The sequence below is a fragment of the Talpa europaea genome (assembly GCF_964194135.1).
Source record: "Talpa europaea genome assembly, chromosome: 13".
NCBI lineage: Eukaryota > Metazoa > Chordata > Mammalia > Eulipotyphla > Talpidae > Talpa > Talpa europaea.
The window spans coordinates 91706725-91732044 of NC_140080.1; the positions used below are offsets into that span (position 1 = coordinate 91706725).

Here is a 25320-nt window from a genome sequence, read left to right on the forward strand (position 1 = left end):
TGAGTCATAGATACAGGATAAGGGTCATGAATCTTTATTAGAAAAGTGGAATGACCAAAAGATGAAGTCTCCCCAAATTTCTTTTGAAACGGGCTTCATGTTCTCATGACCAGGCAAAAAGAAATCTGTGGTAGATTAAGAATGGTTAAATACTTGTAATTCTAAGAGAATGGTCCCAAAGATATATATATAGCTGAATGTTGTAGAAAAGTCTAGAATGTTCCTTGAGTAAGTGGTATGGATCTATTTCCTATCTTTCCGTGTATTTTGGGTTTCTTAACTCTGCTTGATGAGATGTGAGACTGATACAATGTGTAGCTGGGTCTGATGAGTTAAAGACCCTTTGAACACAAAGTCACTACTATAAAAACATTAAATTAGGACTGCCAGTATTACACTGAAAAGCAGTGGTGAGAGTGGACAACGTTGTCTTGTTCCAAATCTTAATGGGAATGCTTTCAGCTTTTCACCATTGAGAATGGTATTGGCTGTGGGCTTGTCATATATGGCCTTTATGATGTTGAGGTATGTTCCTTGTATCCTGAGAATTTCAAAGGCCTTTATCATAAATGGGTTTTGTACTTTGTTGAATGCTTTCTCAGAATCTATGGATATTATCATATGGTTTTTATATTTCTTTTTGTTGATGTGTTGGATTACATTGATTGATTTTCAGATGTTGAACCATCCTTGTGTCCCTGGAATAAATCCTACTTGGTTGTGGTGAATTATCTTAGGGATGCATTGCTGGATTCTGTTGGCAAGGATTTTGTTTGCTGGAAGGGATCATGCTCAGTGAAATAAGCCAGAAAGAAAAAGAAAAATACCGGATGGTCTCACTCATAGCAGGAATCTAGAAAACCTTAATATGGACCAGGAAAAAGAATAACTATAAGAAAGAAAAAAATCAAAATCAACAAACAACTATGAACCAGAGACACTCTTTTGGGGGGGAGAGGGATTGGGGTCAAAATTGGGGTTGCGATTGTATGGGGAATATAAAAATAAAAATAAAATAAAATAATATAAAATAAAAAATAAAAACATTAAATTACTGTGCTCAATCCCAGTGAGTGAAAAAAAAGGGAACACTTCTGTATTAAAGCCATAAGCATATGGGTGTGATCAAGAAACATGACTGAAATAGTGTTGGAAGGGTGTCAAGAGAAAAACCACTGGGAAGAAATATGCTCCTGGCGATAGTCATTCCTTTGACTCAGACTGCAGATAAGCAAGAGATTCAATGGTATGGATTAAGTATCAGGATAAAATAAGCCACCACAAGTCCTGACTGGATGGAAAACTGAGCTCTTCTGATCTTTGGATGATCTCACTGTGTCAAACATAAATCATTCAAATTATGTTCTTTCTCCGAACCAGTATTCTTGTGATCTTATATAATCTGTTACCTGGTGCATGGTGACTAGCACCACATTCAAAAGTGTTTTGCTTTTCCCACTGAGAGTTTTATTTCTGTTTGTAGCTAAGGGTTAAGTACAAAACTTAGAATATTGAGGCAACTGAGGTAGACGTTTGTCCATGAGCTTACTCGGACCTTGACCTTTCCATCTTAGGTCCTTGCCTCCATCTTTCGTACTCGACACTTACTCCTGCTTACCAGTCCGAGGATCCTAGTTGCTATCTTCCCTCCAAATCCTGGGGTAGAGCAAACATTTCCCCGGCCACAGGCCTGACCTCTTCTGTGCCTCTACCAACCCACCAAAGTCAAGGTTTCTGTTTCTTTGACTGTGGAGTCCTGCCCCGAAACTGCTGCTGAAGTCTCTGAGCTCCTAGACCCAAGACTCAACATCCCTCACATCCTGTTCATGGGGCACGCCCTCACTGCTCCCTGTCCTGGAAGTGAAAGTTTCTTTTTTTTTTTTTTTTTTCATGTTTATGACATGAGCAATTTTTTTTATTTATTTTTTTTATAAATTTTATTGTTATATTCCCCATACAATTGCAGCCCCCCCATTCTGACCCCAATCCCTACTAAACATAGAGCTTCCATATGATCCAGCAATTCCACTCCTAGGTATTTACCCGAAGTGAAAGTTTCTAATCTACATAGCGAAGGGGAAGAGAAGGAAGCTCACTCTTTGAGGTTACCTCAGTAGTGCCAGGGAGGATCAAAACTGGGATACAAAAGTGTGTCTTCAGTTTGTTTTAAAATGTAGTAAACCAGTCTCTCCAGTGAGTATGTATTGTACAGTATTGTGGATTTGCAAAGTTGAGATACTTAAGTACCTGCTCTCAAGAGGCTTACTAGGGAAGCACACATAGAAAATCAAATTAAAAAAATTTTTTTTCTAAGCACAGCAATGGAAATGATAATGATAATAATCATTATTGCTAACTAGCTTGAGTATCCACTATGTGACAGATATCACTTTTCTACAGTATCTCATGTGATAGGAGAAGTCAGAGAGCAGATCACAGATGATCTTGAACTCATGTGAACCCAACTGGGACCTTATTCTGTACTTAAAATGGGCTTACTGAAGAGTTTTTAGGAGGTTAGAAATAAACTGTAAATAGATCTAGCTTATAACTTCAGGGACCAGACACTAGAGAATTGGCAATTAGATGATGAGGTCCAGAGCAGACAATTGCTTTAGAGAAAAAAGAGAAGCATGGCAACTCAAATCAGGTTTCAAAACTAAAATCAGTCAGATGTTCTAAGTGATGGACTGAACGCAAATGAAGAGAGTCAAGGACGTCACTTTGGTTTTGTCTTGACGACTAGAAGACAGATGGGGGTAGATGAAAAACAGGACGGGAGAATGACGCCGAGTTTTGGATGTGCTGAAAATGCAGTGGCCACAAGCGGTCAAGAGCAGCCATCCACTGGGAGGCTGGATCTGCCATCTCAATCCATGGAAAGGCTGAGGCTGGGGGAGAGTAGGAGTCTTTGTGGCTGTTCCCCTTCCTCCTGCCCCCATCACCCGCTCATCTATTTCCATATCGCTGCTCATGACTAATTAACGGGGGAAGAGCTGAGCAATAATTTTGCTCCCTCCTCCTCATTTTTACACAAGTCTAAATGAGGTTGTCATGATTTGTACATGATGTCAGTTCTCTGATCCAGCCCTGTGATGAAACCCATTCCTGTCTCACGATTCATCTAACATTTCTTTGACATTTCCTTCCTAGAAATTAATTGACCCATCCAGTCATTTTAGAGATAACCAAGATCTGAATTCTGTGTTTGAATCATGTATGTATTTTTAATACTAAGTGTCAAACAGTTTCTGGTCTTTAACCTACTTGTAATGAAAAGAGATACAGACATTTTTAAGGGCGGAAACAAAAGGAGTTGACATGTAGATTTGGAATGCATCTATAATTAGGAAGCTTATGGGTACCTTCTAAGTACCCATGAAAGTCAAGTTGAAATGACTTTTGCTACACATACAGCACTGGCCAAATGTACTAGGAAATTATTAGATAAGACAGAAACACTAAATTAAGATTCTTAAAGTACTATAAATAATCCATTTATCCTGTAAATAATCCATGAGGATAACAGAGTCGAATGAGGCATGCAACAGTGGTCACATGCATCCAATGTTATATCATTAAATCCCTGCAAGAAATGTAGTGCTGTGAGCTGCGTTTCTCCTGGTACATGATGAGTGAGTTCGTGACTCACCATGCATTCTTGGGTGCTCTGAAAATGCATTTTCTCTTTGCATGCTTTTGACATGATAAGTTTTAGGAAGGTTATTGGCTTTCTCGAGTCACTGAATCACACAACACTGGTTATCTGTTCCCACAGTCTGCCAACCAAAGCAGCTATGTTGGGGTATCACTTGGCAACAAGGTAAATACTCTGACTGAGGTGTTACACTCCCTGAAAAAGCTTGCTTCATGTGCAAACTTTCTCACACTCATGGCTGGCCCAGGGCAATATCCTAGAATAGGCGAGGTTTGCTTCTGGTGCTTGGATTCCTGGACGTCCTTGCCTATGGTCTAGGCCCAGTCTATTCAAAGCCTTCTCATTCTTTTGCTTAGCCTCTTCACACACCCCGAAACTCCTTCTGTGACTTTCTCTCCTTCCACTCCCTCAAAACCCTTTCTATGGGAATTTGGAAGCCTGTGTTATTTTTCTCTGAGCCATTAACAGATCATGCTGTTTTATTGCCAATTGTAAAGGAAGAATTTATTCTCAGATAAAGATACCTCAAGAAGTATATGTTGGAGGATGCTTGGTCAGGTGACCCCAAATTCACACCATGCAAGGGACCCCTTCATATATATTAGCTTGTGCCAATAATAGCTACTTACGTTTCTACAGTGATCCATTGTTATCTGAAAAGGGTAATTTGTCTCAGTGATCTTTGTTATGATTGAATAGGACTTCAATCTATCTAACTGAAAGTCATTCATAAAATAAAATTACTATGTGGAATTTTCTGTCAAAGTGGGACTTCCTTTTTGATATGAAATTATATCACACATTAGATAATTCCAGAGCTGACATTACTATCGATGTAGAGGTGAGACATTTTCCTAATTTGTATATTCTCAAGTTACCAGTAAGTCACGTGTAAAAGGCAGAGGTGGAAGTACCAGTGTTCATTCAAAGTAGAGAAGAGACTAGAAATGCATCACAATGTGCTGCACATGACTAAGTCATTTAGTGAACACTTAGTGAGCACCTTGATATGAGCCAACTGCCTGTCCCAGTCATTGAGGAAGACAAGGGTGGCTGTGGAAATCACAGTGCTTGACATCTAGGGGTGAGGAATGAACAGTTACCCCCAGGCTAGGTGTTTCCTAGCCTGGCTAGGTGTTTCCAAAACATAAAATAAAAGAATGTATGCAATCTCCAAATTAGAATATTAGAACTTTGCGTATACTATGGTGGCAATACCTGATGGGAATAGCCAAATATTACTCAACAGAAAATAAATTTAAATAAATAAATCAATAATGGGGGAGAACATGAATTAAAAAAAAATAGAATATCAGACTTTTACTCACAAAATCTTCTTACTTGGGATGTTACTTCTCCTTTTATACATGATTCACTGCAGTGCTACTGGGAAGGAAATAAATCCCACCATATAGATATTTTGATAAAATATTTCTGATTTTAAAATGCACGTATATCTATTATGGAAAATACGCTGAAAATTTAAAATTGTCAAGAAGAAGATAAATGCCCATAAAGTTACCACTCAGAGCCAAACTGTTTCTATCTTGATGTAGTTCTTTCAATTCTTTTTCCAAACATTTATGAATAGAGTTGAAATCTTACTGCGCTTATGATGATGGCAAATGCATATTTTAGAAGTTAAGGAAGCAAGAGGTGAGAGACTTTTCCTTTCACTATTCTCAGCTTCCATCAAAGGCCTCTGCTCTACTATAGTTGCATGTGCTGTTCCAGGTAATCTGAGAACCTTGCCCTTAACCTTGTCTCATGGCAGAAGGGCCTCTGGAGCAGCAAATTCTTCTTCTGCTTGACCTTGCTGACTGGGTTACTGCTGTGGCCGTCTAAGAGGTGTCTCACCCTTTGGGTTCTTCCTCTTTCAGAATTTCCAGGACTTTCTTGTTAAGACACTCCTTTTTACCAGTCGCTTTTCTTCTCTGGAGTTCAGAAGAGGCTGCCTTTAGATTAGGCCTCAACTCAAGCTGGAATCAGAGTCTCCCTGTGGGACGTGCCCTCCTTCGTCTTCCTCTCTCCCCTACAACTCCACGCCAGCTCCGAGCAGATGTCATACAGCCACTCTGTCGTCGTGGCTTCATGCTTCTCTAGTTTTAGAGCTGTCCCTTTCCAAGCATCCAGTTTTTAATTTTTCTCCTTCTTTTCCTTGAAGCCCTCATGCACACACAATCCTTACCCCTCCTTCCTGTGATACTACCATTGGCATCACTCACCTTGACCTCTATTCAAATATTACCGTTTACACCTTTCGCTGATTGGTGTGCGAACACCTTGTCTTCTTATACTGAATTCATATAATTCTTCTAATTGAGGCAGGAAGATAACTCCTAAACCTGGCCACCAAAAATCACCCTGTTTTACCTGCTAATACTGTGGAGCACTTACCTGTTAAACACTTGACAAACATTATATCATCTATTCACAAAAGACTGTGTCATTTAAGACTGCTTTTAGCTGTAAATGATCGAGGGCCAAAGGTGTGTTAAAATGCTGACATAATGCAGATTTATTATTCATTGCTCTGTGCAACAATGAGAACAAAAACTAGAGGTCGGTGGTTTCCAGCACGGACTTAGGAGTGTCTGAAGTCAGGGCTCTCGTTTCACATCTCTGTAAATCTCTCTCTCTCTTTAAAGATCTATTTATTTATGCATACAAGAGCTGTGCATCAAAATGCATCAAAATCAGGTAGGATGAGAGAAGAGAGTATAGGAGAGGGAAATTCTTGGTGTGTTTATCGGAAAAATTTCCCTGGACATGCCCAACAGACTGAAAAGTGAGCAAAGCAAAGGGTGGCTAAAATGCCAGGTCCACTCACTGCCAGCTCAGCAGACTGTTTCTAGAACCATGGTAAAGAACCATGGAGCAGATTGGTTAGTAGACAGGGCCAGAAGATGCCCTCCAGGGGACGGAGGCTGAAAGGGGAGAGAGACCTAGAGCAGCAAGGGGTAGCATGTACAGACACTCACTGAGGCAGCGACCTACCTACTACTGGGTTAACTGTCCGTGATGAAAGAATGTTTTCTTTTGTGTAGACCAGAGGTGCAGAGAGATGAGAGGATTCAGCAGAGACAGAGTGGGGAGCAGAACAGGCAGATCTATTGAAATACACTGCTGAGGGGAGCAGCAGGAGAGACAGGAGAGGTCTGCTGCGCCATGTGGGTCAGCTCCTTGGTGGGGGATCAAACTTGTGCTGCACTGGCTGACGATAGTTTCATAGTGCTGAGACTTAACCCGTTATGCCACCCTCTTAGGTTTTTTTTAATGGTTGTGATATTAACAGTAAGATGTCCCTGTGTCCGATCTTCATACACCAGTACTCAAAATCAGGTAGGATGAGAGAAGAGAGTATAGGAGAGGGAAATTCTTGGTGTGTTTATCGGAAAAATTTCCCTGGACATGCCCAACAGACTGAAAAGTGAGCAAAGCAAAGGGTGGCTAAAATGCCAGGTCCACTCACTGCCAGCTCAGCAGACTGTTTCTGGAACCATGGTAAAGAACCATGCAGCAGATTGGTTAGTAGACAGGGCCAGAAGATGCCCTCCAGGGGACGGAGGCTGAAAGGGGAGAGAGACCTAGAGCAGCAAGGGGTAGCACGTACAGACACTCACTGAGGCAGCGACCTACCTACTACCGGGTTAACTGTCCGTGATGAAAGAATGTTTTCTTTTGTCTCATGAAGGAACTTAAGGGTAGAAAGATCAGTGTAGAGGGTGGGTTTTGATTTTTTCTCTTACTTTTTTTAAAAAAAATCTTTATTAAAGTAACATTAGTTTATTACATTATATAAGTTTCAAGTGCACAGCATTATAAGCCAACATCTGTATACACTACACTATATTCACCACCCAAACTCTGGTTTGCATCCTTTGCCATAAAATTGACCCTTTTGACCTGATTTACCCACTCTCCTTTCCTCTTTCATTCTGGCGACCACTGATTTGTTCTTATAGTCTAACAGTTTATTTTTATTTTGTTTGTTTATTGGTTTTGCTTCTTTATCTTCCCCATAGTACTGAAATCATCTATGATTTTTCTTACTCCATCTGACTTATTTCACCAAGCATATCTTCTAGGTCCATCCATGTTGTTGCAAATGGCAAGATTTCATGTTTGTTGGCTTGTTTTCATAGCTGAGTAGTATTCCATTATGTTTATATACCACACCTTTATCCACTCATCTGTTGATGGACATTTAGGTTGTTTCCTGCTCTTGGTTATTGTGAATGATTGAGGTCTTTTTCTTTAAGTGACCTGACATCATCCAGCAATTAAAAAAAAAATCTGGTAATTTGTCTTGCTGTTAGACACAGATTCTGAAGACTATGCCTATACTCTTGCCCTTCTAGTAGTAATGAGGGTTGTGGGTTAAGTAACCCTGGAGATCCTATTAGCAAGGTTGAGGAAAGCATAATATGGTTCTGTGGACCCCAGTCAAGCTGAAATGAGCTCAGGTGGACTTTCTTCATTGACACCCCAGAGAGCTGGCAGAGCTTGTGACAACAGCTTCCTCTCTGTCCCTCTGTTGCATTTCCTAAAACACAGGAAAGAGAAACCATCTTCAAAATGTGTTACACTTTTCAGTGAATGCTAACGATGGGGCACTTTCAGACTTAAGTTTCTTTTATCTATTTTTACCCCCCAAATTTCTTTGGCTGTGTCTAAATATATAGTAATTTTAAATCAAGGTTTGAAATCATAATATCCAATCAGCACCTATGATTTTTACCCAGTTATAAATCAACTAAAAATACTCAACTTTTACTAAAAATCAACTAAAAGTGAATTTTTACTGCTTAGTAAAGGATTAGATGTATTTCTAATGAAGGCCAAACAAAAACCTCTTTGGGTGTGGCTTGTTCCAGGGGATTAGGGTGGAACCTGGAATTATTTAAGAAATCATAACAAGAAAATGTCAGACAACTTTAAAATTAAAAAAATACACATATAGAAAATATAATGAAGAAATATAGAAAAATAGAAATACAGAATAAAAAAGGATGTTTTGCTCTTCTTTTCCATGCCCAAGGAGTTTCTTGGGGGCTACCTTGCTCAAGAGAGAAACTATTCCATTGTCTCTTCATTGTAACAAGCCCACGGGCCATGACTGTGCAAGGTAGGAGGAATATTCTAAAATTTGGTAAATATCTTTAAGCACAGGTGTAGAAGAGGGTGACTTAAAACTGGGGCTGGCAGACTTGAGCTGATTTTAACAGGCATGTATAGATATTGCTAAATTCTTTGGTTTCTGAGTGATGTCATCCTCCTAACCAATTTCCTAAATGGTGCCTAAGCAGGCAAACACATCTTTATGATGTCTTTCTGGTGAAATGTTGAATCACTCCAATCACAGATTAGAAAGAGAGAGAGAGAGAGAGAGGAAAAAAAAAAAAAGCTTTGTGGGTGGGTCAGAGCTTTATAACCAGTCCTCACCATGTCTCTACTCCAGTAACTCCTGGAGGATTCTGCCTGTCATCTAACACCTCAGAGAAAAATAAGGTATTTCAGCCATTCCCATGGCCATCTCTATGAAATATGGTTTCATTTCTTTGTCGTCTTTTGTACCAGTATTATTACTAGTTAGAAAATTTAAATGTGGGACAGTCTTAGAGGATAAGTAAAAATCTAGAGCTGTTTTCTTTGTACATTTGTTGGTTTGCCTGAAAAGATTTTAGTTCAAAATTTTAATGAAATGCATAGCAAGGCTCACTCTTGAATCTCAGTAGCTGGAAAATATCTACATATCATTAACAAAATCAAAATGTATATTCAATTTGTGATTTCAAGGCTAACATGTATATTCTTTGCTAGCTAGTGTTTTGACACCGACTTTGATGGAAATTGCGAGATCAATTGAAATGTACTAATTTAAACAATTGAAAATAATCTAAGAATGGTATATAATGTAATTAAAATATAAAAGATGAACTCAGTGTTCATTTAAAGCAATGAGAAATGGCAGAAATTAAGCAGTATTCTGACTTGGATCATTTCCATATCAGAATATATTTACTAAATTTAATTCAACGATCTGTCTGTTTAGTGAAAGAGTCAGCTAAACTGGCTGTTGAAGTGACTGAAAACTCTAATCTATAATTTAATCACCTACAGACAGCCAATTATTAGTTATGAAAGTCATCAAATAACAGAAGTTGCCTTTAATTTTGTGTTGGGGGGAATGTGGTTATTCTAGGTGGCAAATTTCTTTGGAGCTATTGTTTTGTCTTTATTTCCATTAATTTAAAGGGGTTAATATCAAAATAATTTGCATTGTGAGTCACACACAGAAAATTGTTCTAAATGCCACAGCAGAGTCAGATATAACACCAGGAAGCGAGAAGAGGGACTGTGTTTCTATGCCTGTGCTCTTTGCCAGCTGTGCCAAGTTTCAGTGGCACATTTGTCAACCTGTGTTACAGGAATAACACGGGCATCACGGAGCCCCATGTTAGTTTTCCACCCGTTCTTCCCAATGGGAACAGCAACCATTAATTAGGAGCATACATTTTGGAAGTTATTGAAGTTGTATAACTTATAGTGTATTAAGAAACTCACAACAGGTGTTACCTGTTCTGGGAGATTCTGACACTTGATGTCACTCCGTGATTTCAGTTTTGCACATTTGTAGGCAGATTGCATCCAAATGTAAGACGTGGACTTGTCCTGGAATCAGGAAACACTGGCTAGGTATGCCTGCACAGATTTCTAGAACCTTCTCAAACCTGTGAGAGGTGTGTAGGAAACGTGCCAGGCTTGGAGTCAGAAGGGATTCAGTCTTGGCTGTGCAGTCTCCATTTCCATAGTTTCGATGGTATAACAGGAATTACTAGACTTTACTAGACATGTAATGACACAGACTAAACAAAATTAGACGGCTGAACGAGGTCAGTAACTGCAACACAGACTTCAGACGTTCATTCTTCGGTTAAATGCAGCTAATTATATTAAGAATAAAAGTTAGACTATTTTTAAGAGGTAAATACATCTGGGACCATTGAGTCTTGTTCTTATTTACTGTTTTATTTCCTTATAAATCCATCTGATACCCTAACTTGGCATTCAAAGTCCTCCTTGCTATTTTGTCTTGACACTTAAATTTTCTTAGTGTCAAAGGGAGGATTATGCAGATTATTATAAAGGAGTCAGTGAAGGAAAAGCCTGCATTTACTTTTCTGACCCTGATCTCTATTCAGAAGGGAATAGAGAAATATTTTAAGTTGTTCATTTTTGTTATTTCCAAAAAGTTTTTGAGATAATTTACCAAAAAAAAATACCTGTTCAATAAAATATAATTATATATATGTAATTGTAAGGTTAGTTTTAAATTGGTGGGAGGATGAACAAACAAATTCCTGAATTGATCTAGTCTTAGTGATAAGGCAAGAAGAAAAATAGTGATTTATTTTTTTACTTAATAAGCCTCTCAGGAGCATTAAAGACTGATGAGCTTCCTCTTTGCGTTCCTTTTCTCTAGCACTTCCTAAACTAGTGACTTGCTTAAGCTCTTCCACATAATACTGAGGTTAGACACCAGCCCGTGAGGCAGTGAGGGGTGCTGGAGAGAGTGAGTTTTTGAAGTACACCTGCTTGAATCCTGCTCCATGGCATATAAACAGTGTGAGCTTGTCCAAGCTACTCCACCTCTCTGCACGTAAGGGCGTAACCTACAAAACCTGCAGAGCCCATGAAGATTAAACGGGGAAGCAAAAATTGCTGGGAGAATTTCAGGGACAAGTTTTGCTTAATTTACTATTTTTATCTTAATAAAATGCAGCTGGGTGGCATTTCAAATGAGAGCTTTGAAGGCACATTATAATCGCTTTCTTGAAAAGAAGAACTCAAGAATCAAGTGATCGCAGCAGAAGTCGCAGGATCAGGGAGAGAAATGATCACTGGCCCTTATTGGGCAGCTCTGCGAGTGAGCCAAGAGCACAGTTGAACGTCAGTTAGCATCTTGGATCCCTCCTGGCTCCTCCCTCCCCAACTCTGGGAAGCTACGGTCACAAGAAGTTTCCTGTAGGATAATGAGCGCCAGCGTCGTTTGGTCTATTTATATATTTTGATAATTATAGGATGTGTTTAAAGTCACTATGAAAGCATAACACAGGGTCGGGGTGCTTCCTGGGTAGCTCCCGCAGGCACCCACACATGCCTTGGGTGTGTCCAACCAGGGGCTGCATGTGGAGCCTTTGGTCATGGAAGGTGTGTCTGCCACCTGCCTTCAGATGACTGATAGCATGTTTGTTTCTCATGCCCATGTACCTGCAGTGTTGCCTGGCAGTGACTCCCTGCTAGGGTGGGTGGGGCAAGAGTAAAAGATATCACCCCAGCAGTCCCAGTGATAACTCCTCAGGATATGAAGCAACTTTCTAGTGAAGTTGTGGAATGTATGTATGTAAGATGCGGTTACAAGAGGTGGGGGTAGACAAAAATACCACCCCTAGATAAGTCCAGGAAATTTGAAAGCGGATCAACCATCTGTGCATATTTGAGAGTATGTGTATTTGCACATATATGCGTGTGGTGTGTTTGGATGAAGAACAGGTTGAGAGCATGACCCTGGAATCCACCCACCTTGTTTCATTTCCTGTCCTACCTCCTATGGCTGAGTGCCACAGTCACTGTTCTTATCTTATGTGTGGGGCTGTCTGTAAAATAGGGATAGCAATGCCTACCTCATAGGGCTCGGGTAGGAATTTAATGGTTAGTATAGGTATAATATATAGAACAGCATCTGTTGTACAGTAAGAATTCAGTAAATGTTAAGATTGCTGATTGCTGTCATTATTATCATTATGCGGAGTGCTAGCAAGTGTCACTACTTATCATGTAAATGTTCTCTGTATCTCAGGATTGGCTATATAATATTTAGGATCCAGGGCAAAAGGAAAATGCAGGGCCCCTTGTTTAAAATCACTAAGAATATCGAGTTGGTGATGGCACAGCTCCCGCACCAAGCTTGGGCCCTTGATGGCTACGTAGGTCATGCGGCCACAATGCTACCCTGCTCTCTGCCGCGTGAACAGAGGAAGAACAGGGACAGAGCACCTGCGCAGTGCTGGGCACAATCTGTTGCGGTCTGCTGACATCACCTGAAATCCTGAGTCATCTCTCAGAGCCATTTTTTTCCTTACCTTCCTGTTCTTCTAGGTTGAAACGATGGAAGAACTTTACGTGGCCAACACAATCTTTGCTCTCAATTTCTTCAAGCATCTGGCAAATACAAGCGCCTCCCAGAATATCTTCTTTTCCCCATGGAGCATCTCCTCCACCATGGCCATGGTCTACCTGGGAGCTCGGGGTAACACTGCAGACCAGATGGCCAGAGTGAGTTTCTGTTTTTGTGTTGCAGTAACATTGCACAATAGCATGATGTGACTTTCACATGTGCCTTGTTGAGAATCAGCATACAAACACATGGCATAAAGTCCAAATTTATCCTTCCCCACACCACTGCCCCCTTTTCCTGATTGGCCATGTAGACAGTAAGTTCTGATAAACTCCACATTTGGACTGAAGGATTCCTGATCTAAGCTGCACAATAGCTGTGGTCTGGGGTCCCTCGTCTATTACAAGGTGAGCATCATTTTATGTCATCACAACACAAATTCCTGAGATTCAAAGCTCCAAAACAGCCAATCCATGAAAACCTCAACCGTAGATCGCAGAAAGGAGAATTGGGGTTTCTTAATTGCAAGGTGGAAATAGTGAACAGGGACAACATCTTACACTTCAATCATACAATGTGTGTACAGTTCAAAGTCTCTTGCATGCCATTCTCTTCTGGTTTGAAGGCAACTCTTCCATTTGCAGACGGAAGGACGGGCACCAAAATGGAGTGCCTCTCCTGGGTCTCCTGAGGTTTCCTCACTCCTGGCTCAAGCTGTTTCCTTTTGCTGTGCCCTGTTTTAGGATCCCCATTCATGTCAAGATTTCCTCCTAAGGGTTTTAAGAGAGTGTCGTGGAAAGAAAAAAGAAAATCATCTCAGAGCTGTGGTCACACCACTCTTGTAGGTGTCTGGGAGCCACGAGTCTTCAGAGGGCCTCAGCCACCTTAGCGAGGGCCTGTTACCCGAGCGGGACCTGGCATGCTCGCTGGTGTGCCACATCCTGGAGCGGGGCACATGAGGTGTCTCGATGCCAATGCTGCTCCCCCCTTCCTTGGAGAACAGACACAAGCCCAGTCGGGGACCCTTCGGATGAGCCCGGGGCCTTGAAAATACCTTGAACTACTTTGGCTTTGCCTGGGAAGAGTCCTATGGGAATGATTTAGCGAGTTAAAAATTCACGTGGGTCTGTTATTTCCTAGCCCAGTGCCCCAGAGGCAGCCATCATGAAATGAAAACTCGTTCACATTCTTTAACACGAGCCTTGGACACGAGTGCTCCTGGCACAGGCTCTGGTTTCGCATGCACGAGCTGTGCTTTCAGTCACACCAAAATGCCACAGGCAACTCTCAGGTTTCTGTGAGAATTGTATCTGAGTGTGTCGATAGAGATCCTTCCCAGGTACGTGGTGACCCATTTAAGATGGGCCTCGCTTGATGTCGTTCCGAGAGCACCCTGGCCCCGCTCACACAGGAGGGACCCGAGGAACTCGTTGCTGCTGTGCTCATGGTGGTTCAGGGGTGGAGACTTAACACCGGAATGCAATTGCGTAACCCCCTGACACCAGCAACGTTTTGTGACACAGCTTCCCTTTTATTTTCTTAGGAAAATAGAACCATCGAACTGCATAGAAATCTCCAGGAACCGCCAGAGTCTTGATTTTTAAAATGGAAAGGAATCTGAAGCAATGTATTTTGAGAAAAATGACAAATGAATTGCTGTTTTAAAGTAGAAATCTGGATTTGATAAGAGAGGAAAATGAATGTATTCGTCCCTCTGGACATGATGTAGCCTCTCTGTGTCTGGAACGTGCTTTATCACGTGGGATTTATGCCAAGATTTGGATGGTTTTCTTAGGATTCTGTGGCACATCCAGATTTTAAAATTCAAAGGCAACTCTGGTTAATTTACTACTAAAAGGAAAGAAGAGAGACTCTTTGGCTGTAAAAAAAAAAAAATGGACTTAGGAACAGATCTATTTGTATCCGATTTGTGCTGCATGAGCAAAGGTGTTTAAGCCGCATCTCACTTTCTCACGTGCAAAATGAGAATGAAAATGCATCACTCACAGGGTTATTTTGGAAACTAAAGATTGTAGGTAAAACATTTAGCAGCAGCAGTTGTTAAAAGTGTAATACTTCTTAGAGCCTTCGCCAGGGACCTTTCTATGAGCTTTCTAACTGCATGTTTTTACATGTCCACTATGATAAAGCTTGAGAATATAGCAGTGGCTTCCTATTTCTATTTTATGTGCTACCATACCGCATTTCATGTATTTTGTGAATCAAATTGAATTATAGTGACTTTCTAATTTCAAGTTCCAAACAGACATAGGACCACTCAGAGGTGCCTGATAGCCATTGGTTTACATGTAAAATAACTTAGCCTGATAATACAACCCTTTCCTCTAATTCCAATTGTAGGTGCTTCTGTTTAACAAAGTTGGAGCCTATGAAGTGACCCCAGGGACCCCTTGGAACTTTACTGGTTGTGAATTCACACAGCAGATCCAGAAGGGCACTTATCCTGATGCCATTTTGAAGGTAATGACTCATTTTTCATATTTTTATCATTGTATTTTATTTCTGGAATCTTCTTGCCTTATAATCACAATGTCAGACAGGGAATCTTCTTGCTTTAAAATCACAATGTCAGGGGCCTCCCCTGGTGGCGCAGTGGTTGAGTGCTGGGCTGCAAGGCTGCCTGCAGCCTCTGCAGCGCTGGTTTGATCCCCGGCCGCCGGCGAGGGTCCCACATGGCGTGCAGACCTCTCCTGCCACCTGCTGCTCCCCTCAGCAGTGTATTTCATCGGTCTGCCTGTTCTGCTCCCCGCTCTGGCTCTGGTGAATTCTCTCACCCTCCCTTGCTCCTGACTGTACCCAGTGCTTGTATAAATAAATAAATCTTAAAAAAAAAAATCACAATGTCAGGTAGGGAACTTCCCTCACTCACAGAAAGAAAACTATGGCTCAGAGGCCTGAAGTAAACATCTCATAGCCACATGGATAAGGAGGGGCACAGCCGGAGAGCAGCCAGACTTCAGACTTTTGGGCCAAGATTGTTTCCAAATCCTAGCAACATCACTCTGCCATTGGTTGGGTGTGTGTTATTTATTTATTTAAAAACCATGGTAGAGACTCCTAGAATATATGCAGATGAATGCATTTTCAGAGGGGAGAGGCTCAGGAGAGACAAATACTTGAGGAATGAGAAAAATCAGGCTTGACGACTTCATGGAAGGTGACTAACCCTCAGGCATCACTCCCAACTCTGCATCTATCCATGCATCCATCTCAGGTGGTAATATCTTTTATTAATACTCTATTTCCTTAAACACCAGTTACCCAGCTAAATGATAGCAACTGTCCTGGATGTACACCTACTGTCAACCATCTTCTTGAGTTAGGTTATGGGGAGATATCTCCCATAATGCTCTTTTTGGGAATAGTGATGTCCTGTCTGCTCCTCCCCCAGGGGCCATGTCTGTAGGAGTCAGAGAGCACCACTCTGTTTTTAAAATATTTTTTATTGAGTTAATGTTAGTTTCCATTGTTGTTTGCATGATAGAGTGTGCACTATGGCACCAAAGAACTCACAGTCCACCGCCATAGGGAGAGAACAATTCAATGTGGAGATTGACCAAGTCTCCTGGGATTTTCAAGAGCCCACCTGCAGGGCCCTGTCCTCTGCTTCACATGGTCGCTGTTGTTTCCCAGCCCTGCATCTCTCGCAGTAGGTTGAGGACTGAATTCCCCTTCACTTTTGTGGTTTTCCAAAGCCCTGGGTTTCCACACATCATCTGCCTTAATGACAAGATGGAACTTCTAGAAGTGATTTCAAATTTTTAAAGAACATCTCTGAGGCAGCATTTTAATATAATTAAAATTCTTTCACAGTGTTGAAGTTTGGGAAACTGAAAGGAACGCTGCCGTCTTCTAAGATGTTGAATACTGCATGATAAAAGTCCAATTCAGAGGCAGGGCAAAATTTGAAAGAAGTCATCTTTTTGTAACTGCATAAGGGGCCATAATTAAAAATATAGAGGGAATATTCTACAATGCACACTCTGGCTTCATTCTTTTTAAGCTTGCAGTTTGGACTGCATTTACCAAACAAAACTGTACTTACAGAAAAACAAATACATTAATCTTGCCCCACTGTCGGTACCTCCCAGCAAGACTAATTGTCTTACACGCCTTCTGTGGTCATGCCTAGGGGCTGCCAGGTCCACATACATGATTACTTTTCACAGATGAAAAACTGAGATTTTCTTCTTGGAATCTGAGTTTAGAATTCCATGAAAGTTTAATGTGTGCCCCACTTCAATTTAGGAGGGAAAAGCAAAAGGGTAATACTTTTGCATTATTATTATTACTATTTTTTAGAGGTTTATTTATTTATTTATACAAGAACCGGGGTACAGGACCAATGCATGGAAGGGTGAGAGGATTCACCAGAGACAGAGTGGGGAGCAGAATAGGCAGACTGACAAAATACACTGCTGGGGGAGCAGCGGGCAAGACAGGAGAGCTCTGCCGCGCCATGTGGGACCCTTGCCGGCTGGCCGGGATCGAACCGGGGCTGCAGAGGCTATGGGCAGCTTCACAGCCCAGTGCTCAACCACCTGCACCACCAGGGGAGGCCTTGTAATATTATTTTTAATAAGGACATTGTACATTAAAGCTAACAAGACAATTTCTAAATTGTGTCTCCTAAAGTGCCAGGAAAAGGGTATGCATGAGTACAACGTTCTATTATTGCATTGAAAAGTCAAAGCACTGTTTAAGAAACACCTTGTTTCTTGGTATTGGCTGATCTAAAGATCATCTCCCTTCTATCTTTAAGGCACAAGCTGGAGAGAGAATTCATTCATCCTTCAGGTCGCTCAGCTCAGCAATCAACTCATCCACAGGGGAGTATTTATTGGAAAGCACCAATAAGCTGTTTGGAGATAAGTCTGCGGGCTTCAAGGAAGTAAGTGAACCCTGTAATTGAGATGGCAGGGCCCCAAATCTGCGAGGAGCTCACTTTCAGGGCTGTTCTCAAGGCTTATGCAGAGAGTTTGCTACATGCACCCCGAGGCCATTGAGGGTATGGGGGGCGGGGTCCTTCTGTCCTGCTTCCTCTCCCTGCCATGAAAGTCCCACTTGCAGAACCCGAGATCAGGAGAACACGACTGATTTCTGGAGCCGTTCTCTCCCAAGTAGACTCCACTCTTATTTCATGTCTATAAACAAAGAATGTTTGCAACAAATAGAGTTGGAGCCAGAGAGTGGGGCAAGGGAGACACAGAAGGTTTCTAATGGCATCATCTCTCCTTCCAGTCCCTGCCCTCCCCCAAGAGCCAGCCTCCACATGTACCCCCATATCAGGTCCCCTAATCTGGACAGGAACTTTGCAATTTACAATTGCACCAAAACTTGTTCAATAGATATTCTATGTAACCTTTGGCTTTTGTTTTGTTTTATGTTAAAGGAATACATGCAGCTCTCTAAGAAATATTACGCTACAGAACCCCAGGCTGTCAACTTCTTAGAATGTGCAGAAGAAGCCAGAAGAAAGATTAATGCCTGGGTCAAAACTCAAACCAAAGGTAAAAAACTAAGGGAATACTTTCTGTTCTTTCTATTTAGAAAGCTCATCTGTTTTTTAAAGCCACCCTAAAACTTCTACTTTTCCTGGTAGATAAATGGGTTGATTTCTAAGAGGAAAAACAAATACAGAACTATTTAGGTATTTCACAGGTTTAGGAGTTGTTAGGATTGGAAAGGTCCTGGAAAGCATTATCCCAACTCACCGTTCTCTGGCTGTGGACCACCACAAATCTGTGCCCCGGGGGTAATTGTCTCTACCAGGATCCACTACCAGTTAGTGGTGAAACTGGGTTCCTTCTTCTAATCCTTCAGCTAACTCTGGAATTCTTCATTTGGTGTTTAAAGAGTTTCTGGACTTAATACAAAACCAATGGATAGTCTTATGTTTATAAATTGTTTCAAATAATAGTTGAAACAATAGTTTGGTGTTTTGTTTTACCACCAAATGGGAAAATTCTATAGAATTAAAAAAAGATAGTTTCTCTAAAAATAGCTGATCTGTTTTAGCTTTTCATTTCCAGTATGGATTTTTTTTTTAAGTTACTAAAATGCTGACAAATCCCTAGTACAAGGGAAATAGGGAAAATAAGGATTAAAAAAAGTGAAAGTAAAAACAAAGTGCAAAATTAAGGAGACACATGACAGCTTTGCTTTTTGAAAGTACCGTGAATCATCTTTCTCCTTAAGCATTTGTTGAGTGGCTGTCCATCAGTTGTATGGCCGGAGTCAGAATGCCAAATAGTCACGGAGGCTAATCATTTCACCACATTTTAGAGTAATTTGAGAGAATTTTTAGTTTTATTGGTTATGGTCAAATTTTTGTCACATGTATCATATAGTTAAATGAAACATTAGTAGATTTCAATCGTAAGCAAGACTTTTAGTTGCATGGAGGATATAATGAGTGGAGATACGGAACTGGTGAGACTGCTGTGGCCTTCGAATTAGAGCCCATGTCCACCAGTAAGATAGGAAGGTGTTGGATTTGTGAAGGCAGGACCCTGACTAGCTTGCCAGCATGTGAGCTTGGGAAGCAAACTTACCAACACTGTGACCTTGGGAAGACCTCTAGCTTTTTTCACAATGGTATCCTTTTGTGTTAATGATTCTAATAATTGTCACCTAATAGAGTAGTTGAGAGGATTAAATAAAAGAATGTAGAGGTTGAAATGTTGCAGAGGGTGTTCACTATAATTGGGCATTTCTTAAATCAACTTTTCAAAAAGCCATCACACTTGGATGTTATCATTTCTGGGGCCATCTCTGGCTCATTTATTAACTCTATTTGTATTGTCATAGTACTTTGCTCTACTTAGCTTAATTATAGAACTTATCACATTGATTGAAAATTGATTTTGAAGGTCTCTGCCAGTGTTCTCAGCCCCCTCCAGGACAGCTCCTCTCACCTCTTAGGATAGGGTTGGAACAGTTTCTCCCCAATACTGTTATTGTCCTAAAAGACTTTTTTAATCCCTTCTGAATACAAAAGCTTTGTGAAAACAATATAAAAGAAAGTGAAAAATCTCCTTTCCAAGTTTGATAGTAATTCTAACATTTAACTATATTCTTTCTTCATTTATCTTGAATGCTATAAACCACCCGAGAAATTTAGTCTGAGTTTTTCCTCATGCTTTTATTGAATCTAGGGAAAAGTTTGAGCTTCAAGATCAACATTTCTGTAGAGCTTGACAAATGTGGATGCTGAGTTTAATGGCAACTCAAAAGACTCAAGAAATCATAATAACTTTGCAATTCTTAAACACCAAATCTAAACATGTATCATGTCTTCTGCAGGTAAAATTCCAAACTTGTTACCTGAAGGTTCTGTTGATGTGGATACCAAGATGGTCCTGGTGAATACTGTCTACTTCAAGGGAAAGTGGAAAACTCCGTTTCAGAAGAAATTAAATGGGCTTTATCCTTTCCGTGTGAACTCGGTATGGGAGAGCAAGATGAATTTTCCTAACATACATTTTAGGACTCTAGACAAAACAGAAAAAGAAAAATTAGGGTCCACTGGTTAATGTTCTTATATAATTCATGCACATTGGACAATTGATTGATTCTTTCAAGCTACAGAAGTGACTCACTTATTTTCTGAGAGACAATATGAGTGGTGATGAAGAGCATGGGTTTTATAATTACACAATTCTGCATTCAAATGTGGGATCTCCATTAAATGGTGCTACTCATGTTGAATGCATTCCATTTATTGATCAATGAAGATGAGATAATAATAATATCCAACTCAAAAAGATGGAAGGATATGTTGATGTTTTGCGGGCTTCTTTGCCCATAGTAGGTACTGAACAAATATTTTAGTACCATTATTACTATGATTATTCTCTATCTTATTAATAATAGTAATTGATCTTGAACTGGTACCATCTAAGAAGATCACAGCCATTGTAAGGATACACAAATAATTTACTTTGTGGATTTTTAAAAACTCTATTTCTTCAACTCTAAAGCACAACCCATTCTATGTAATTGTAAACCTCTTGACAACTTGGCATATATGTACTTTCATGTATTACTTTTTCATAATTTTAGACTCAGCGCACACCCGTGCAGATGATGCATTTGCAGCAAAAGCTGAACATCGGATACATAGAAGACCTAAAGACTCAGATCCTAGAACTCCCCTATGCTGGAGGCGTCAGCATGTTCCTGCTGCTTCCAGATGAAGTTGGTGAATCTTCCACTGGCTTGGAGTTGGTAAGGCATTCCAACTGTAATTGCTTTAACTCTAGATGAACTTACTGTTATGATGAATAAGTCTATACTTTAGGAAGTGGTGCTCAGTTCCTCTCAGAAACATGTGAATTTCTTGATAGTAAACATGACATGTGTCAGACTTTCATTCAAAACCTTGTACTGTGCCATAATGCTACCATTTTGCAAAATTTTCACCATCTATTAAATGTTCTATCACCCACAATAAAGTTAAAGTCAGGGATTTTTAACATTAGCTCTAAAAGTTGTTTTCTTTCTTTTCCAAGCACTCATTAATTTAATTTTATTTTGGGGATTTGTAGCTGGAAAAAGAAATAACTTATGAGAAGCTCAACAAGTGGATCAGCAATGACACTCTGGCTGAAGATGATGTTGAGGTGTTCATACCCCAGTTCAAATTGGAAGAGCATTATGAACTCAAACCCATTCTGAGCAGCATGGGCATGGAGAATGCCTTCAGCAGGGGCGAGGCTAACTTCTCAGGAATGTCAGAAAGTAATGACCTCTTTCTGTCCCAAGTCTTCCATCAAGCCACCGTGGATGTGAATGAGGAGGGCACTGAGGCAGCTGCTGGCACCGGAGCCGTGATGACTGGGAGAACAGGACACGGAGGCCCACAGTTCGTGGCGGATCACCCTTTTCTCTTCTTCATCATGGACAAAGTAACCATGAGCATCCTGTTTTTTGGAAGATTTGCTTCACCCTAAAATGGAAAGTCTCTCTGTTTGCATAGGATGTTATAAGCCTCAGAATTGCTAACAATGTCAAAAATTTGGAGTTTTTTTTTTTAATTATGTATTTCTGTTTCTCTGAGCAGCTTCTACTAGAGACTAAATACAAGTACAAGAATCACTAGACAGCTGTCAATTGTAACATTAGAACCCTTTTAATCATTTGACCCCCTAAATGGGAGTATCATTTAGTCAGTCCTTATTATTAGCTTATTTTATAGTGTTAGCCTTTACTGTATTATTTATTATTTTATATAATGGTTTTGTATTGTTGCTCACTGTCTACTTAATGTAACTGGCACAATTACAGAAACAGGTGAGCAGTTATTTTTCTGTGTAAGGAAATGCATGTACTTACTCTGATAATGAAGTTTGTGTAGTGCACTTAGACGTCCTTCTGTAATAAGAGCCTAGAAGAAAAAATTGAACAACAGGCTAATATTTGTTATGTGCCTTTCTAGCACTTTATGTCATGAAGATGTGTTGCATCTTGAGTCAAAATTGCATCTTAAGTAAAAAAGATATAAAAAATAAACATGTTTCCTCACAACCAGTTGTTTATTGACATCTCTTTAGGTTTTAAGAGTGTAAGACCTGGGCCTCCCTCATGGCCTAGTGGTTAAATCTCAGCGCTATTAGCACCACGGCCCAAGTTCAATCCCCGGCCAGGGAGCTGACCCACAGGGCACAGCAGACCTCTCCTGTCTCACCTGCTGCTCCCCTCAGCAGTGTACTTCAGTCTATCTGCCTGTTTTGTTCCCCACTCTGTCTCTGTGAATCCTTTCACCTTCCCCCCCACACCTCTGGCCTACACCCCAGTTCGCTACATAAAAATAAAATCTCAAAAAAAAAAAAAAAAAGCATAAGACTTGCCATCACTTGGTTATCCCAGGAATCAGGCATTGTGGGTCACTTGTGTTTAGACACCTGCCCCCGCAAGGAATCAGAATAAAGGCATGGAGAGAATAACTGACTTTATTGCCAAAAGCCTGAACATTAGAGGTGAGGTGTGGTTTGTGAAAAACTGTTTAGAGCTGCCTTCTCACAGCTGTGCAATGCACAGCAAGTCAGAATAATCTGGGTCAGAGTCACTTGGAGTCTCCCGCGTGTACACCTCAAGGGTAGCAGTCACCCAGACATAGAATCACTGACAGTCACTAAGCTGAGAGTTCAGAGGTGTGGAGATGCTGTGTGTGCAAGGAGGAGGGAAACACAAGTGGCCCCTTTTAAACACCTGTAAGCACTTGGTGCTTTTGATGGAATCAGAGGTGGAGCGCAATTTAAATCCTGAGAACAAGGCAGAGTTGAAGCTTAGAGAGCCTCAGTTGACTGCAGAGTCTGCCTGCAGAAGTTGACTGGTTCCTGGAGATATCTTCTAGGCCCCACAGCCCTTCCTGGGGTGGAAGGCAGGGATGGGTCCCTGAGTGTGGTGGCCGGTGAGGGGCCATGAGAGCTCGGCCTTCTGAATCCAAATCCTTGTCTTTACACACACCAGTCATGTAACCGCAGGCCAGGAGTGGGGCGTCCTCATGCTTCAGTTTTCTTTCATTGTAAATGGATGAAATAATGCTTTTCTCACAAGGTTGCTATAATGGTTAAATGAATTCATACATGACAAACAAAAGAATACTTAGCTTACAGAGTATTTATTAAATACTAGTCATTTTAATTATTGTCTGTGTCAGTAACAAAACAGCTGGTTTTGTTTCTTAGCTGGTTAAACATAGAATTCCAGAAAATTACATAGTTAATATTTTAAACCTTGAATTATGGTTTATTTCCTCTAATCAGACACTTGAAAATTATGGGTTCTTGCTTCTTGCATTATCCTACTTACTTTTAGATTCCTTTTTCTATGTACTTTAATAATGTTTCATTGAGCAAGGTGATAAGTATTAATTTTCTAAATCATTGTGAGGCTTAAAATACCCCTATTTTGCTCTTATTATTGAGAAAGACTATAAATGCAGAATTCTAGGTTCAAAGCACCCTTCAGCACTTTAAGAGGACGATGTTATTATCTTGTGGCACCAAAGTTGATCTTTGCCACTGATGAACAGAATGCTTTTTCATCTGCAAACTTGTATCTTGCTTCAGTTGTGGGATCCCTCAGCCAGTGCTGTGAACAGAATATTGGTGCCTTCCCTGGTCCCCATCCCCCCAAATTTAAAAAATGAGGTCTTTGGAAGGTAAGTAGGATTAGATTAGGCCATGAAGGTGGTGTAGCCAGTGCCCATATAAGTGGAGGACCAGGACTTCCTCCCCCTACCATGTGAGGACACAGAGGATGGGCAGCCATGAGCGAACCAAGGTGAGTCTTCATGAAGAACAGAGCCCAGTGGGCACTTCTGCCAGACTTTCAGCCTCTAGAGCTGTGACAATAAAATTTTGTTCCTTAAGTGTCCCCATAAGTGTATTCTGTTTTCATTCCCCAACTGATAACACCACATCCACTCACTTATCTCTGCCTGTCCCTATCGACTTTCTTTTCTAAATTCCTACTCAATATTGATACACCTGGAATTCGTCTGTCAGTTTCAAGACTTTTCTTTAATATCACATATATTTAATATCTCATATATGTGGTCTGAACATCAAACAGGATGCATGGACTAGAGCAAGGCTCTTCCTCCCAACCCCGCTCCCTGTTCCTTCAGCAGCTACCCCTCAATCCCTCCATATGAAATTATAACAACAGATCAACAAATTTGTGCTATCAATACTTTGTTACCCAAAGAGTATGACCACTTGCTATTTTCATTCCCCTCCCCACAAAACTGGCATCAAAATAAAGCACACCCATGGTTTTACCTACGCAGACAGGATGCTTAGATATAGGATCTTAATTGAGAGGTAAGTGGAAAAGGAATCTGGAGAAATGTTAGGGGAACATAAGTCAAACTTAGTCTGTTATTCTAAAGAAGATGAAACCATTTCTTGGCGTGTTCAACAGAATCTACGGTGATGCATTTAACACAACACAAGTCAGCTTCACTTACTTACCAGAGCATCTTTAGGCTGCATGGTGATGGCGTCCACTCAGGAAGAACAGTGCCTCTATCTAGAGCCTCCACATGCTGTTTTGTGCTAATAATAGTCTAGAGGCATCCTTGGGGAATAATATCTACAGCATGGTCAGTTGGAGTCATGGAATTTCCTGCTCAGAATTATATTCCCCGGTGAAATCCAGGGAAACATTCTGCTCTAGATTCCATACCAACATTCAATATTAAAAGCTGAACCGATTGATGAGATGCGTGTGCCTCCATGGAGAGAAAAATGCAGACTGCATGAAGTCAAGTCTTCCAAACATGTTCTAAATGAGAGGCCCCTTCTTTCTCTTCACCCCTTCTGGACTGCTCCTCCATGCCCATCCCTCTCTCTACTCCCTTCACCATTCCTCCATGCCCATGTGTATGGAAGTAGGAGGTGGAGCTATAACCGACTGCTTTTCTTTCTAACAAATATGGAGGGAGAAATGA

The 25320-nt window shown here is 40.7% G+C and overlaps 1 protein-coding gene across 1 annotated transcript in view; it reads left to right on the plus strand.

The window, feature by feature from the left end:
- Nucleotides 1–12829: 12829 nt before the first annotated feature.
- LOC311183377 (plasminogen activator inhibitor 2-like) overlaps nt 12830–25320 on the plus strand; it is a gene marked incomplete at both ends in the record, with an annotated part of 30751 nt that continues 18260 nt past the window's right edge. The window contains 8 exon segments of the mRNA XM_084252715.1: nt 12830–12997; nt 15201–15320; nt 17600–17608; nt 17611–17751; nt 18253–18370; nt 20166–20308; nt 20925–21089; nt 21410–21802. Coding sequence (XP_084108841.1) covers nt 12830–12997; nt 15201–15320; nt 17600–17608; nt 17611–17751; nt 18253–18370; nt 20166–20308; nt 20925–21089; nt 21410–21802 — 1257 coding nt within the window.